Below are 15285 nucleotides of genomic sequence, written 5' to 3'. Positions count from 1 at the left end.
TTCACTTATACACTTCACACTGCCGGCGACGACACGACGCCGCGGTCGCGATGCAGCCCCGCCGTAGCCATAATCACCACGTCGTCCGCCGCAAACGCCTTATCACCAAACGCCAGCGCCACCTCCTCGAGCGTATGGTTCGCCGTCTCCACAAAGTAAAAGTACGTCAGCGCCACCGACGTGAGGCAGAAGCCGGCGATGATGAGGTAGTAGTACCCGCCGATGCCCGCAAACGCGTCGGGCGCCGACATGCCGATGACGACGTTGAAGAGCCAGTTGGAGCACGTGGCGAGCGCCACGCCTTTGCTGCGCGCCCGGAGCGGAAAGATCTCGGCGGGCAGCAGCCACGGGATCGGGCCCCAGGTGAAGCCGTAGATGGTGTTGTAGATGACGACAAAGGCGTAGATGAGGTGCGCCCGCACGTTGGGGTCGTGGAACTTGGCCTCGGTGAAGGCGCAGACCATGCATAGCGCGATGGCCATGAGGACGCCTACAGACGTGTCGTGTCAGCAAGACGCTCGCGAGTGATACAGAAAGTAGATCTGGTGGAAGGGAGGGGGGGGGGGCGGAAAGCGTACCACCGAGGAGCAGCAAAGGACGCCGACCCCACGCATCGGCCAGCCACCAGGCAAGTACGGTGGCGGCAACGTATGGCAGAGAGTTGGCAGCCGTGTACAGCAGCGACTTTTCCTGCGTGAAGCCCGCCTTGGCCAACGTGGTGGGGAGATAGAACGAGATGACGTTGATGCCGTTGAGCTGGGCAAACATCTGGACCGAGATGCCGACCAAGGTGCGCTTCCGATAGCGCGTAAACATCTCTCCCCACGACGACTGACCGAGCGTGGCCTCGTAGCGCGCGGCTTCGGCGATTTCCAGCATGACCTGCTGCACCTCGGGGCACTGCGTGTCGCCGTCGGGCGTGTGCAGGTCGGCGATGGTCTGCAGGCACTCCTTGGGGAAGCCGTTGGAGGCGAGCCAGCGCGGCGTCTCGGGCAAGACAAAGGACATGGCCACGAGGATGAAGGCGAGCCCCATCTGTATAAAGTACGGGCCCTGCCACGACTCGCTCTGCGGGATCAGGTGGTGGAAGCCAAAGTCGACCCACGTCGACATGGCGTAGCCGCCGATGAGGAACGTGTACTCGATGCCCACCATGAGGCCGCGGCGATGCGGCGCTGCAATCTCCGTCTGGATGACGGGCACGGTCATGGACAGGAAGCCGACGCCCAGGCCCTGGACGGTGCGCCCGGCAACGAAGGTTTTGAAGTCGGGGGCAAAGGCCTGCACGAAGGCGGTCGCAAAGTAGATGAAGCCGCCGACGCGGACCGACTTTTTCCTTCCAACCATGTCGCCGAATGGTCCGGCGATGAGCGCCCCGACGGCGGCCGACACTTGCAGGCAGGCCACGAGGATGCCGGTGATGGACGGGTCGATGTTGTCGCTGGTCCCGTCGGCGCCGCCGTAGTCGCGAAAGAAACGCGCCAGAAACACGGGGTTCACCAGCAGGCCGGCGACGATTCCTGGCATGCGAGATCAGCACCGGCGACCAAGGCAGATCGGCCTATGGAGGAGGAACGAGGGGTTACGCACCTTGATCGTATCCGAAAAGAGCATCTCCAAGGCTTCCGAATGCACAGGTCATCCATAACAGAGGCGCCCCCTTGAACGGATATCGGTGGCGGATACGTGTCGGCTTCAACTTGCGCTCAAGCCAGGACGTCTTGACCGCGAGAGACGCAGCTTGCGCACCATTTGGGGTGACGCGCTCCATGCACTCTGGGGGTGCTGGCTTCTCCATGGATGGGAACTGAGATCGATCAAGGGGTTGTTGAGTCAGGTTCAGTCTTCGCTCCGGAAAGAGAATCCTTCAAGGCCAGATGGCGGTACGGGGCAGCTCCTATATTAGATTCTGGGGCCCCGGATTATATAGACACTCTTCATCCAAGACCCCGAATCCTCGGGCCCCGGTGGGTTCCTCCCCGCGTTGTCGTCGCGTGCCAAACCTGGAGGACGCACATCACTAGCTTCCACTCTCGTCAAGATCCGGCCTTGGCCGCGAAAGGCTCCATGACTCGAACATGCCGCTCAACCTCGCTCTTCCATAGCCGCAGGCCGGCGGAGGCTATGACGGACACATACACGATGGAGTAGTGTCTCACTGCCTCGTCGAGGGTGGATCCCGGCCGCCATCTTTACCTTGTTTGGCCCACCGGCCATCCGGCGGAGCACACGGTTCCGGCGGAGCCGCTCAACAGAGCGTCCCTCAGCTGCGACGTAGAACTGACGCACGAGCTCGCGAAGCGAGGGAAGAGCTGCGGGGACACTGCATCATCCGACTTGTCAATCTTTTACTTCATTTCCCCGTGGCCAGGTGGTTGATGGTGGAACCTCGCAGGTTTGCTTGCTGGAAACGCCGGCCAATCTTCAACGCCTCTCTCGGGCTATGTTTGCGGGTAACCACCGCCCCAGTTGACGTCCCAGAGCCAGAAAAACTCGTTGCTCAAGTTTTCTGTCTCGTGGCCTTCTACAGGGGCCGTATATTCGCCTCCAAGCCCGCCGTGCATTGCTGTGTCTTCCCCAAACATGGCCATGTTGCCGTGGGCTGAGGGCATGGCGCCCGGTATTGGTGGTTCTTGCGTTGTCGGAAACGCTGGTAGGCAAATCCCGCCTGTTAGCACTCGTCATGACAACCTCATGGATATTTTTGAACATACCGTGCTGTACGGATGCGAGGCTCTCATTGAGACGCTGCGCCACACCGACGTTTGGCCACACTTGCCCATCCACTGGGGAAAAGAAACCAGATCCGGGGTCTTGTGCTTCATCGGGTCGAGGATGAGCGGTGCTCAACGTCGGTGCAGATGTAGCCATCTGTTCGTGCCGCGCGAGGCCGCCGCGGCCATCTCTACCCTGTGCCGTTGCGGGCGCGAGACGTCCGAGCATGGCATCGCCCTCTCGCTTCACGAGCAAGGCCACGAGGTTCTGCAAGACCATGCCGCTTTGCCGCGAGAGAGCCGACTGCTCACCCATTTCCTGCTGCAAGTGAAGCACGCGGGACACGATCCGTTTTAGTCGTTGAGCCCGATCGGACAAGGGGTCGGACAACGCAAGCAGAATCAGCACAATTCCCGCATGAAAGACGTTGATGGCCATGAAGGTGATCAGGTGGCTGTCTTTGGCGAGCCCTGCAAGGTTGGGAAGCTCCGTAATGCGCGTGGTCCCCATCGCTGCGTTTAGCCAGTACTCGGAACGGCCAATGGCATGGTTCACGATCTGGTCGTTTCCGCTGGCGTGTGGACTGACACTGTCGCTTGCACATGGCTCTGGGGAGTTTCGGCTCAGAAGCGCATGTTGCAATGGGCTATCGTGTAGATTTGCAGACTCCATCGACAGGTGGTCGACCTGTCTAGCCAGAAACGGCCGATAGAGAACGATCAAGAGGTTGTCAAACGTCAGCTGCAGCGAGAGTGACTGCAGCAAATGCGCTCTTAGTTGCGTATCGCTGTTCTCGGGGCGGTAGTCTCGGTCCAGATCGAGAACCAGCTGTGGAGGTAGCTGGTCCCGCCACGCAAACAGCTTCGCTGTTACCTCACTGGCAAGGGACGCGTATTCGGTTTCGAACCGCTGCTTCGAAAGTCTTGGCGAGAGAAAGCCAAAGATTTGTCGCAACGCTGGCGACGCAATGCGGTAGAGCGTGCTGAGCTCCGTCTGGTAGCGCGAGTACACGATGCCCCGGTCCCGGCGGTGCTGATCCATGGACTCTTGCATAAAGTACGGGTACTCGGCGAACTCGGTGGGCATTTCCACGTCGCAGTCTTCGTCGTTGATGGTCATGGGTCGACCGTAGCAGATGGACGCAAACCTAAACGCGTCAATACCAGAGAGCCGCGGCGGGTGTTGCCTGAGGAGTGTCAGAGCACGCACCGGTCCCATGTGTACACCGTCCACCAAACCCTCTTCCGTTCTTCAATGTCCTCGGCATCGCCCTGAGCAATATGGCGGTGGAGGCCCAGGGCATGGGAGATCTTGATGGCGGCGCCCAAGAGAGCAAACGCGAGGTTGGGCCGCCCATGGTAGACGAGGTGCGACCCCAGCAGGATGCACGTCTGCACCGCTGCGATGGACCGGTCATCCATGATGTAGACCATTCGCGTCTCCACAATATGGAGTAGGTCCTTGGTCCATTGCTGCCACTCTTGGCAGTTTGCCACACCCGCGCGCTTGGATCGATACCAAGCGGCCATGGCCAGGATGATGGAGAGAAGGGTAAGAAACGGGGCGTCTGACGGGTTCGCGTAGCCGTCGTTCACGGAAGAGAGGCTACGCCGAAAACGGCGCTCGCATACGACCAGAGAGAACCAGTGGACGGTTTCAAAGTACTCTTCCACCAGGGAATGAATGATCTGCTGGTCTGGGAATCGACCGCCGACCAGGGTTGATATGGGGATGCGAGCATGCGCTCCGTCGCTCCTCGACGGCGGGGAAGGATGTTCACCGTCTGGAATGGCCGACGTAGCATACGTATTCATGTGTTCGCTGCCAAGCTTGCACATCTGATGGTGCGCCGCGCAGAGCATCGTCAGTGATGAGTCCGATACCGAGGCTGTGGCTGCTCACCTTTCTGGCAATGCCCATTGCCGACTCGGACTCGCCATAGTCGACGGCAAGCTGTGGGCCGCGATCTTCACCCGAGGCGGGTGTCACGACGTCTGCCTCTCGGTTCTGATGAGCCTGCCTGGCAGTTCGCCTGACATGATGGTGAGGCTGGCTTGTCTGTTGGGGTGGCGATGGGGGCACAACAGTGGTGACGGCTTGGCGCCGGGGCCGTCTGAAGAGAGCAACAGAAGCATCTCACCATTAGCCGGGGCTTTCCAACACTCCTCCACATTCATGTGCTGTGTCGAGCTTATCACATACCTCCGTTTTCTCCCTCGCGGGGACGTCTGCTTGGCGGGAGAACCAGCAGCAGCAGCAGCTTCAGGTATCCCTTGCCCCTCCTGATGGGCAGGCTGGCAGTCCACGTCCGCGCGGAGACAGAGAGAGCACGGGCGGTACGCGTCGCACTGCAGCAGCCGGCAACAAGTCCAACATGTCAGTTGTCGAATTGCCCCGCCAGCCAGGATTGGAGAAGGAGACTCACGCGTGACTTGTTACGGCGGCATCGCTGGCAGGCCGTGGTGACTCTAGTGGGGAGGCGCCGGGGCAGGGGCGGCGGACCTCGCGCGGGCATCATGTCGTTTCGTCTGAAGGTAGTCTGGGATGTGTCAATGAATATTTGCTTGCTATAGTAGGGGCACGACAGACGCTATAGAACGAGACGCTGCTTTCAATGCAACCAACTGACTAATGGCCGCCGCCTATGGCTGTGCTGAGTTGAGTGAGCAGACCACCTAGACCACAGCGGAAGGGTCCGGTCTAGCTAGTAACGGAGGCCGCCAGGGCGCACTGGCGCAAAACTAAGTTATGTCCCCCCTCCACATTCCGTGCAGGCTTGTCCCAGTGCCGGCACCAGCAACCCACATGTCTCGCCAATAAGCTTAGGTATAGTGGTTGAGGTACTATAGGGGTTTGTCTCGGACCCCAGTCACCTAAATTTGTACGCTTCTGGGCTGCCGTAACTACTCCGCAGACTAGGAAGGATCCCCATCCCTTTGACAGTCGCAAGGCCACCTCTAGGTTGCTTGCTCTACTGTTGCTCGCTACCTTGCACTGCCCCCGATCTTGCGCAGTTTTATGCGGCAAAAAGTACTAACAGTCAAGGATATGAGATGGATCGACAGTACTTTCCCTAAAGCCTGCTCTTATACGGCGAAGGAGGTACCTACCCTCTTTCAGCGTCGCTTCCATGGCTCATCATGAACCCTGCAATTTACTTGAGAGTGTGGCCTTACGACTATTAAAGGGATAATAATCAAGCAATGAGACGCGTTCGCATGACGGCCCCGCGTGTAGACTGCGGCGCGGGCACCGTTAGCGACAGCCGATACGAAATCCATTGGGCCAGACATTTCCCGTTGCCCTTGGTTCCTGACAGTCGTTGGCGCGGGACTTGGCCGCAAGAGACGACGCGTCGGGCGGCGGAAGGTCCGTAGGCGCGAGCAAAACAGCATCAAAGCCAGACGACGAGGTATCGTATCGCTTGGCTAGACAACACGAGGTGACCGGTTCGCTGGCCACCAGCCAACTAACACAGAGCAACAAGTATAAAATCCTCCAGTAAGTAGGCCTTTGCCAACGCCTGCGTTCCATGTGCTATTTGCTGGTATGCTACTACTAACGTCATGGCTCTACCACTTTACTTTCTCCTTTTGTCCGCAATCTCCCTCGTTGCAACGGGCCAAAGCCCGGCTCAATGCGACTTCCAATGGCAGCCGCCCAATAGCTGTCGCTGTGCACTGAACCAAACCAGTAATAATACGGCCCCAGCGAATTGGCTTTACAGCAGTGAGCTCAACTCGGATGCACTGACAATCTTGCGACGACCTGATACGCCAGGAGCACAGATCATCTACAACTGGAAGCAGCTTGAACCAACAGAGGGACAATACAACTTCTCTCAGATTGAAGCGGACCTAAGCAGAGTTGAATCCTTGGGAAAGAACCTTTGGATCTGGCTCCTTTTCCAGAGCTACAATCGTTCTCGCAACCCAACCCCGGGCTATCTCAATCAATCCATGTACAACAATGGAAGCGTCATGGCATTGGGCCGACCGGGCGAGCCGGGCGGCTGGGTGGCCATGCAGTGGAATGCGCACGTTCGTGCCCGATTTCAGCTGCTCCTGACAAAGCTCGCGGAACGATTCGACGGTCGAATCTACGGCATCAACCTGGACGAGACATCCGTACAGCTCAGTCCAGCGGTGGCAAAAGCGTCGGCCTTCAGCCCCAAGGCTTGGTACGACGCCGAACAGGAAAATATACTGCACGCAAGACGAGCATTCAGCTCGTCCCATGTGGTTCAGTTCGTCAACTTCTGGCCCGGGGAACTGTACTCCAACGATGCCGTCATGAACGACTCCTTCGCCTTTTACGCAGAGCACGGCATTGGTTTCGGAGGCCCCGACAACATACCCTGGAACTGTCCATACATGACAAACTCTTATCCGTTGTACAGCCAGTACAAGAACAAGGTTCCTATCCGGATAACCTCGGTTCAGGAACCCGACTACAAAGACTATATCAACCCACAGACGAACTCTACCTTCACCAAGGATGAGTTTATCCAATTTGCTAGGGACTACCTCCAGGTGGACATTATTTTCTGGGCAGTTACCTCGCCGCTCTATAACGCAGCGGTGCCAGGTAGAAAACGGCGCCCTCTTACTGGGCCTGGGCTTGGACCAAATTGACGAGGCGGCAACGTCCCAAATGGCTGTGCCGCAAATCCTTTGTAAAAGGCGGAAAGCAAGAACAATTAGATGTACTAGGTAGGCCAAATATAGAACCGGAACGCCGCGTACTTGCTACGACCTTCCGTTGCTTATCTTGGGGAGTTGTTTCCTTGACCCCCGCGTTTCAATAGAAAGTCACCAAGTCGTGCATAGCTCAGACTATAGCGGACACCCCCGCCCCAATTTTTTGGTGCGTATGCGCGGGCGAACGCCGCCGTGACACGTCCAGTCCAGGTGCGATCGCAGTCTATTCTCCGGCGGAATGACTTGAGCGTCGACGAGAAGACGGGCCGCCCGCAGGATCTTGGACGACGTCGTTTCAAGGATCGGGGTGCTCCAAGTTGTACATGCGCGGGGGTCGGATACCTCGGTACCGCGAGTCAAACGGAGGATGATGAAAGCCAAACGTACGGTTCCGGCGGATGCGCTAGTACTGCCGCGTGGTACGTTAAGTAGCGGCACTGGATCGGTTTATGGACACGCCCCATCGGGCACTGCAGGTTCGACTGCCGCGGAGGCGAGCGAGGAACTAGGAGGGAACACGCGCGGGTGCTCCGTTGACGGTATTGAGGCACGATCCAAAACTGGCTCAAAGATGCAAGTGCTAATGGATGCAGACGATGCAACAAGTTGGTATGGCATGTATGAGGGACGTTTTGAGGCCAGTCATCCAGCAGCGTTGGGGGACTCTCAACGACCTTTCCAGGCGCGGTTCGCCTGGGGTAGCCCAGCATCAGGTGAGCAAGGTGAGGTACTAAATTACCCGACGGCAGCATCTAAGCATCACTAGCGGGCTCTTTAGCGGGCGATCCATTAAGGTACCAAGTAAGGTAATTAAGCTCGCCTTCTAGCTAAGCTTCCACGAGGAGGCTAGAGTGCAGATCGCCACAGGTACGTAATAACCACCTCTAGTGGTCACGGCTAGCCACAGATGAATGCACCTACGTCGCCTATCGCCCTGCAGCTCAGGCTCTTGTAGGCGATCGCTGGTTCATCACCAGCAGCCGTCGCTACCTCGTCGACCGGCTGTTAGTGGACCCCTTCTCGACTTGCTCCATCTCGCGCTTCTTCCGCAGCTCCTCCTCCTCCTCTCTACTGCTGCTGCTGCGCCGCTTCCTCACCAACACCACAGCGAGCACCGCCCCTGCCACCACCAATCCCACTCCACAGACCGTCCCGACCGCGATCCCAGCCTTCTGCCCGCCCGTCAACCCACCGCCGCCCCCTCCCGCCGCTAGAGACTTGACCGACGAGTCCGCAGGCCGGTCGTACGCGTTGGCCGTGAGCCCCGACGCCTTGTACCCCTTCACCCACGAGGGCGCGTCGCAAGGGACCAGCTGCAGCGCCTCCACCTCCCCGCCCCGCGCCGGGCAGGCGTCTGGCTTCCGGATCAGCGCCGTCTTGTCCCCCGGGCTCGTCACGCTGCGGAGGAACGACGTCGTGTAGCCCGACGCGAGCAGCTTGGGTGCCACGATGGAGATGACATCGCGCAGCGCTAGGTCCGGTCGGGCAGAGCCCCGATCGAAGAAGTCTGCGGCGGCGCGGCAGCTCGTTAGCTTCTACTATTCTATTCTAGAAGCACGTGTTGCTCGTGTTCAAGGATAGGGGGAGGGGGAGGGGGAGGGGAGAAACTAACTGTGACGCAGATTCCTGTTTTCAGCCTTGTCCACCAAGTAGACGTTGTTGTTCTTGACGGCATACGCGTTTGGCGCGGCACCAGAGCGTTGCGAATAGCTCTTCGCGTCGACGCGGTCGCTCGACGGCGACTGCGCGGGTGCGCGCTTGCCCGGCAGCTGGTCGTACTGCGTGGTGTCGATGATGGCCCACGTCTGCTTCGCGAAGGCGCTCGCGTCGCTATGGGCCTGGACGTTGACCGACTTGGGCCCGAAGCGCTTGTTTGCGGTGTCGCCGTCGGCGGAGACGTTGACGAGCTTGGAGCCGGCGTCCGATAGCAGGGAGGACCACCACTCGCTCTGGAACACGGTCAAGTCGTCGCCCTCGCCGCTCTTCTGCACGGGCGAGATGAACGCCCCGGAGGGCACGTCGTCGTCGCCGCCCGTCATAAAGGCCTGCTGCACTTGGGCGGCCGCACAGCGATAGCTGTCCGCGATCTCGTCGTATACCCGGTTCGCGACCTGTTCCGCGCCGTAGAACATGCCGATGAACTTGATGTACGCGAGCTGGGAGAGGGGCGGGTACATGCCGTTGTTGTAGATGAGGACGCTCTTTTTGTCTTGTCGCGTCCAGTCGCCGTAAAACGTCACGTTGACCGGGTCGGCCTTGTCCCAGTTGTCGTCGTCGTACGTCACGTTGTTCATCATGTTGCCGCGGATGCAGGAGCTGGTGACGTCTGAGTACGCCCCGGTGCGCTTGATGGTGGACGACAGTCCGAGCATCTGCGCGGTGACGAGGTGAGCTTGTCATCCTGGCATCGCCCACACACGTACGTGTAGATGTGTGTGCTGTTACACTCCTTACCTCTATGACCGTCTGGCTAAAGCCATCAAGCGCCGCCACGCTCGTGACGGGCACCTTCACCATCAACGCTTCCTCACCCACGATGGATCGTGGCGGAGGCTCGTTGGTGCAGTGCAGCACCACGTGCCTCCGCTGTCGATTCCTGATGGCCACGAACGTCTTGTTGTACGTCGGGGCGATGGGGAGGGTCTCATCCTTGGGGTCGTACTTGTCCAGAAAATAGTCCGTGTCCGCGTCCCATGAGGCGTCCTCACACCCCGGGCGGAATGCCGCGTGGCAGGCCGTGGCCGAGGCCAACATAACCGAGAGAGAGCCTGTGAAATGCATAGCAACGACTTGCAATTTGGGATGCGCTGCAGAACAAAACAGTGCGCTGCCTATGACCTGTGAGTGAGAGACATGTCACGCGAGGGTGTACACAGCTTTATAGACGCCGGCACCCCTTTGGCAACTCGGTGCTCGGCGGGAACCGACAGGACCAGGCGTTTTGGGATATGCAACTATCCAGCCAAGAGGGTTCCCGAACCATCTCAATAGGGCGAGAGAAGTCCATGTCGTGGGGGTCGCCATGTCGAGAAGTCACTAGTGTGCTCAGGCTGTCCGAGAAACCTGAAAGTTCCCCGGCTCGCCTCGAGTATCGCTTCGAGCATCCGGCAGGTCCACCATCGTGCCCGTGTGCAGCTCTCTCGCGGCCCATGTTCTGCAAGCGAAGTGAGTGATGCCCTTGAACAGCACAAGTAGGTTGTCTCCACAAGCTCTAGCGGTTCAGGATGCATCATCCTTGCGTCGGCCGGTGCGGCCTGCCGCCAAGAGACGGTGGGCTCGCCGATGAAGACAGCTAGCGATATATATGGCGGAGTCCTATGGGCTTTTACATCAAGCCGTTGCATGCTAGGAAGACGATGAGTCCACGTCCTCGCCTTATGTCAGAGTCTTGTGCGTATCAATGCCACGACTGCCTACCTCACTCGCTGCCGCGTCTCCCACAACCATCAAATCACAAAGCCAGACAGCAACTCGGCCGAAAGAATATATCCTCACATGCCAATTTGCAAGCTTCGTCCAGTATGCACTCTTGGCGAATCACGAACCTATGGTGGAGCGTTACGTAACGAACCACGAAGTGGCATCGCGAGACGTTTACTCGAGGCTTGCATTAGCCTCCCCGCCGGGGCTTGGGATCTTATCTTATCAGATGATCAGCTCCGCTGGATGACTCCATCGCCACGTTGCGCCTTGGGATGAATCGCAGTCGAACGACTGCATCCGAGATGAGAAATTATCATGTGACGATTCATTTCCTCTGTTGAAGTGCCTTCAGATTTTCATGCCTGGTGGCTGCCGTATACTCGGATGCGTGGGCCATGAGGGAGCAAGACCGCAGCTCCGTCGAAGCGTCCCTCTTTGATAGTCATGTTATTGCCATGGATCCATACGCACATATAGGGTGCAAGAGCAGGGTGCACGTAGATGAGGCTGCTCGTGGGTATCTTGGTAGACAATCATGTCAAGGAAATCAAGACGTACGCCCAATCCGAAACCACCCTCGTCGAAGCAAAAGAAATCCTGTCTGCGACGGTAACGCGCCAGTATCGAGGAGTGACCGGGTCGAAGAGTGACGGGGATTCACGAGCGTCAAACCATTTGAGTCCAGGATGCCTGCTTGTCCCTGCGGCCAACTTCCTTGTGGAGCAGGTAGTCTCGTGGCAGTCGACGAACCCACGGAGAACAGCTGTAGTGGCGAGCAACAATGTGTTTGCCAAGGGATGAGATATGTTCGTTGCAGACGGATGATGCCCCATGGAACAATGGGCTTAATACGCGGGAGTAAGCAGGTCATGGCTCAGTTTGCCATGCACATGCTGCAGTCGTGGATCAAAACGCTAGGGTCCTGCCACGACGCGTGCATAGACCGCTCCCATAGTCCCGGACCTTGGCCGAGCGAGCCGAGTCTGTCTGTCCGCCTGTCATGATGCGATGTGGTCCTGGATGGATAACCCATGGAAGAGCGAGCAAATGCTCGCGTGTGACGGGGGCCAAGAAACAACCCTGGGCCGTTCGTTCAATTGTTCTCAGATCCCGCGGTCCTGCATCGGGCATCTCGATGCCTGGAGATGCCATGTCCGACAAGTCCGAGGCCTCCACCAGTGAGGGCACCCGGATGCGTATACGGGCTTGAATGCGACAAGGGTTCTGCTCCCCGGCAGTCAGCGGGGTATAGCACACATTCGATCTAATTGATGAGCCCACGACTATGCCTCGATGAGAGTTCGCAATGGCATGGTATCATTTCGTCACAAACTACAGTCACTGGTGTGGCCGCTCACACGAGTACCGAGAATGGGTGCGAAGAGAGACATCTATCGCGGCTTGCCGGGCCACAATTACCAGCGCTCCTATTCCAACGGACCTAGAAACATTACGCATGCGCATCTCTGGATCGACCACGTTGGCGCGCTAAAAGGTAAAGTTGTTCTCGTAATCGTTCAACATCTCACCCAGTTCTGGGAATCTCATCAGCGTCAGATAGCCCGACGAGTCAGGAAAGTCGAGGCCTTGGGGGAGGCCTAGTGGAAAGTTTGGCTGGGCGGGTGCAAAGGAGTCGGACGATGTCGACGGCGTCGGTGCATATGGAGTGACGGCGGCGAAGGAGTCGCTTCCGAAAGGCACGCGCGTCATGGATGGGCTCTGCAGTCCGTCGGCCGGAGGCGACATGGCCGCAACTGGCAGCGCAACCCCTGTCGAGCCGGGCTGGTCGCGCAAGTTCAGCAGTGTGTCCGCAGCGTCAGGATACCTCGTTGGCTGGGTAGCTCCAGGTTCCGCCTGGCGCGAAGGCTTTTGGCTCTTTCGCCCGGTTTCCTCGGCGCGAGGGGGCCTAAGACTGCTGAGCGTATCTTGCACGTACTGCAGCTTGTCGAGCAGACGTCGAGTGATGGGGGATTCGGTCGACAAGCGTTTCACCAAGTCCACTGCGTCGTGGGCATCCCGCAGACATGTCTCCATGTCGACGTCGCCGGTGCAGCACATAGCGAGCAGAAGGGATGATAGGGCCGTGTGCAAAAAGTGGTTAAAAGTTCTGTGCTGGGCGCGGTATATGTCCGTGTCGCGGGCGAGGCCTACAAGCACACGGATGGTGTCCTGGGCTACATCCGCCATGACGTTGGCGTTGGACGGATCCAGATTGTTTGCCCCCGAGCGGACAGATGATTTCCTGTGGATCGTCGTCCTCATCTGATTGCCTCGCAGATAGAGGGTCAATCGGATGCGGTAGTGGCCGCGGTTTTCCTTGTCGGGGTGGAATTTGTCCTCGGTTCCCTGGAACTGGAGTCGTGCGGGAAGGTTTCGGCGCCATTCAAGCACTCGAAAATCGAGGAAATCCCGTGTCGAGTCTGAGATGCCCTGTATGGACGCTGATTGCTCCTGAAAAGCCTTGCGCACGTCCGAGGCAATGCGGCAATACACCACCATGTGCTTCACATAGGCCGAGGAAATGGAGTTGTCCTTGCACACGTTAGCGCGAGTCCTGTCCCGGACATGGGAAGAAAAAAGGGCAAAAGGCGTACGGCAAACGTCGGGTCGTGATCAATATCAGAATCTTGGATGCCAAACGGCAACCCCGTGCCAGAACTCCATCGATGATCCAGCGTGTAGACGGTCCAGAAGAGCCTCTCGCCTCGGTCTTGGAGCCGCTCTTCCCTTGCACCAGAGCCCCGCAAGCTATGGTAGCCCAACTCCTGCAGCAGCCTCATTACCATACCAATGGCCCTCCAGGCTTGCTGTTCTCGGTCACTAAGGAAAAAGTATATGCTCTGTAGACCAAGGTCAGACACGGCACGATGCCGTTGGGGGGAGGATCACGAGTTGCCACCTACTGTGAGGACGAGAAGGGCCAGGTCGTCGAGATCAATGCTGCTCAGGTGAGTCTTGACGAGGGTGGCAGCGTGAATCTCATCAACGGTCGCGTCGGCCACCTCAATAGCTCTGGCGTCGGCCAGTATGGAGACGATGGCACAGACCAAGAGGGCAATATCGCCGAGTTGCTGCCGGTGCATGGCCGCATCAGATCTGCTACGGCGATTACGCGGGGGGGTATTCGAGTCCGGGATGCCGCGGTTTGCCGCCCGTATCTCGCGTCTCAGCTCGTCCAGGTCCAGGCATGGGTATTGAAGACCGCATTCTTCCTGATAGCTCTGCAGGATGCCAGCCCACTGCGTCTCGGTGAGCAGACCGAATATGCCAGCCGGGTCGCCAGCACGACGGTGGTCAGTCAGGCACTGGAGAAAGCGGATGTCGACGCGAGTAGTCTCAACAGCGGGTTCCGTCAGATGGTCGGGCTGGGGTCTGGACGAGGCCAAAAACTTGCCCGCGAGAGTGAGGTAGTACTCGGAGGTGCCTGGCGCGGCTGCGTCGGTGGCCTTGGGCAGGGGAACCTTGTGGTGGCCCTCGTTGCTTCTGCTGACGGCGGCGGCGGTGACAGATTAGTAGCAGGTACTGCACATGCGTCGCGCTACCTTGCAGACGAGGCCGACACGCTGGGGGTGGAGGACGTACTGTCGCCGGCTCCCCGATCTAAACCGCGTGCTGCGTTCGAAGAGGCACGTGGCGTTGCTGTCTCGGCAGCCCTTGCAGGGACGCTCGCCGGAGCATTTCCTCTTGCGTCGTTGACACTCGTCGCTGCAGGCGCGCCGTTAGCGATGCAGAACGGGGTATCAAAGGCAAAGCATACGCACCATGCGACCTGTGTGTAGGGAAAGCGACGCTTGCGCAAGTTGGGGGCCGTTGCCGAAGCCGATGTTGAAACGGAGGGTTGCTGCGCGGTGGACATGGCGTTGTCGTCGTCGTGTGTGTGTGTGTGTGTGTGTGTGTCAACACATGGCAGAAGACAACACTGGTGGGTGTTTCGCAGTGAGACCTCGACGGAACGCGACGGTGCAGTGCGGTGCGATGCGGTGCGATGCGGCGCAGTGCGGTGCAGTGCGTACGTGACGACGGTGTCCCAAGCAAGCAAGTCGACGTGCGTGCGGGGGAACGATGATTTTCGATGCGAGTGGAATTGATGAAGGGGTCGTGTTTGGCAAGCCAGCTTTTTTTGGGCCGCCGTCCGTCCCTCCGAGTCGGGTTGGTTATGTTATCTCTGGCTCTCTTTCACTCACTCACTCAACACTCATCCTGGCACTCACTCATTCGCCGGTACGTAGGGAGGTAGGCAGACGCCGCCACCGATTGAAGTCGTCTCCGCAATCGGCAATCGCCTCCACCAGGGCGGGCAGGCATCAGTAATTTCGTCTTGTTGGACGACCAACTCCAAGGAAGGAGCGAGGCGTGTCGCCGTTGCCAACACGAGTTCATGCCTGCCTGCTTGGTTTTCGGCCTTGCCACCTCAGGCATCAGGCATCGCTCTCTCTCGCAGCGGCAG

At 58.7% G+C, this 15285-nt stretch overlaps 5 protein-coding genes across 5 annotated transcripts; 1 reads left to right on the top strand and 4 right to left on the bottom strand.

Annotated features, from left to right (window-relative positions):
• Positions 1 to 14: 14 nt before the first annotated feature.
• Positions 15 to 1798, bottom strand: JDV02_008087 (uncharacterized protein; the record flags this gene model as incomplete). Its single annotated transcript, XM_047989651.1, has 3 exons — positions 15 to 490; positions 579 to 1520; positions 1591 to 1798. The coding sequence occupies 3 exons, from the start codon at positions 1796 to 1798 to the stop codon at positions 15 to 17; spliced, it is 1626 nt and encodes a 541-aa protein (XP_047845655.1).
• A 643-nt stretch (positions 1799 to 2441) lies between these two features.
• JDV02_008086 (uncharacterized protein) lies at positions 2442 to 4635 on the bottom strand (the record flags this gene model as incomplete). Its single annotated transcript, XM_047989650.1, has 4 exons — positions 2442 to 2650; positions 2715 to 3862; positions 3925 to 4553; positions 4618 to 4635. 4 exons carry the CDS (start codon positions 4633 to 4635, stop codon positions 2442 to 2444), a joined length of 2004 nt encoding a protein of 667 aa, XP_047845654.1.
• Positions 4636 to 6067: 1432 nt separating this feature from the next.
• JDV02_008085 (uncharacterized protein) lies at positions 6068 to 7448 on the top strand. The gene has a single exon (XM_047989649.1). It carries the CDS (start codon positions 6282 to 6284, stop codon positions 7347 to 7349), a length of 1068 nt encoding a protein of 355 aa, XP_047845653.1. The 5' UTR covers positions 6068 to 6281; the 3' UTR covers positions 7350 to 7448.
• A 953-nt stretch (positions 7449 to 8401) lies between these two features.
• JDV02_008084 (uncharacterized protein) lies at positions 8402 to 10169 on the bottom strand (the record flags this gene model as incomplete). Its single annotated transcript, XM_047989648.1, has 3 exons — positions 8402 to 8922; positions 9028 to 9787; positions 9870 to 10169. The coding sequence occupies 3 exons, from the start codon at positions 10167 to 10169 to the stop codon at positions 8402 to 8404; spliced, it is 1581 nt and encodes a 526-aa protein (XP_047845652.1).
• Positions 10170 to 12326: 2157 nt separating this feature from the next.
• Positions 12327 to 15142, bottom strand: JDV02_008083 (uncharacterized protein; the record flags this gene model as incomplete). The annotated part of the gene is made up of 5 exons (XM_047989647.1): positions 14600 to 15142; positions 14421 to 14543; positions 13742 to 14324; positions 13433 to 13678; positions 12327 to 13370 (listed from the first exon to the last, which is right to left on the bottom strand). Exons 1-5 carry the CDS (start codon positions 14692 to 14694, stop codon positions 12327 to 12329), a joined length of 2091 nt encoding a protein of 696 aa, XP_047845651.1. The 5' UTR covers positions 14695 to 15142.
• Between the last annotated feature and the right edge of the window lie 143 nt (positions 15143 to 15285).

Source organism: Purpureocillium takamizusanense, chromosome 8, assembly GCF_022605165.1.
Source record: "Purpureocillium takamizusanense chromosome 8, complete sequence".
In the NCBI taxonomy this organism is placed as follows: domain Eukaryota; kingdom Fungi; phylum Ascomycota; class Sordariomycetes; order Hypocreales; family Ophiocordycipitaceae; genus Purpureocillium; species Purpureocillium takamizusanense.
This window is presented reverse-complemented; position numbering and strand designations above follow the sequence as displayed.

What these genes read in the sequence shown, in the direction of transcription:
- JDV02_008085 (XM_047989649.1), top strand. Translation starts at nt 6,282, where the DNA reads ATGGCTCTACCACTTTACTTTCTCCTTTTGTCCGCAATCTCCCTCGTT.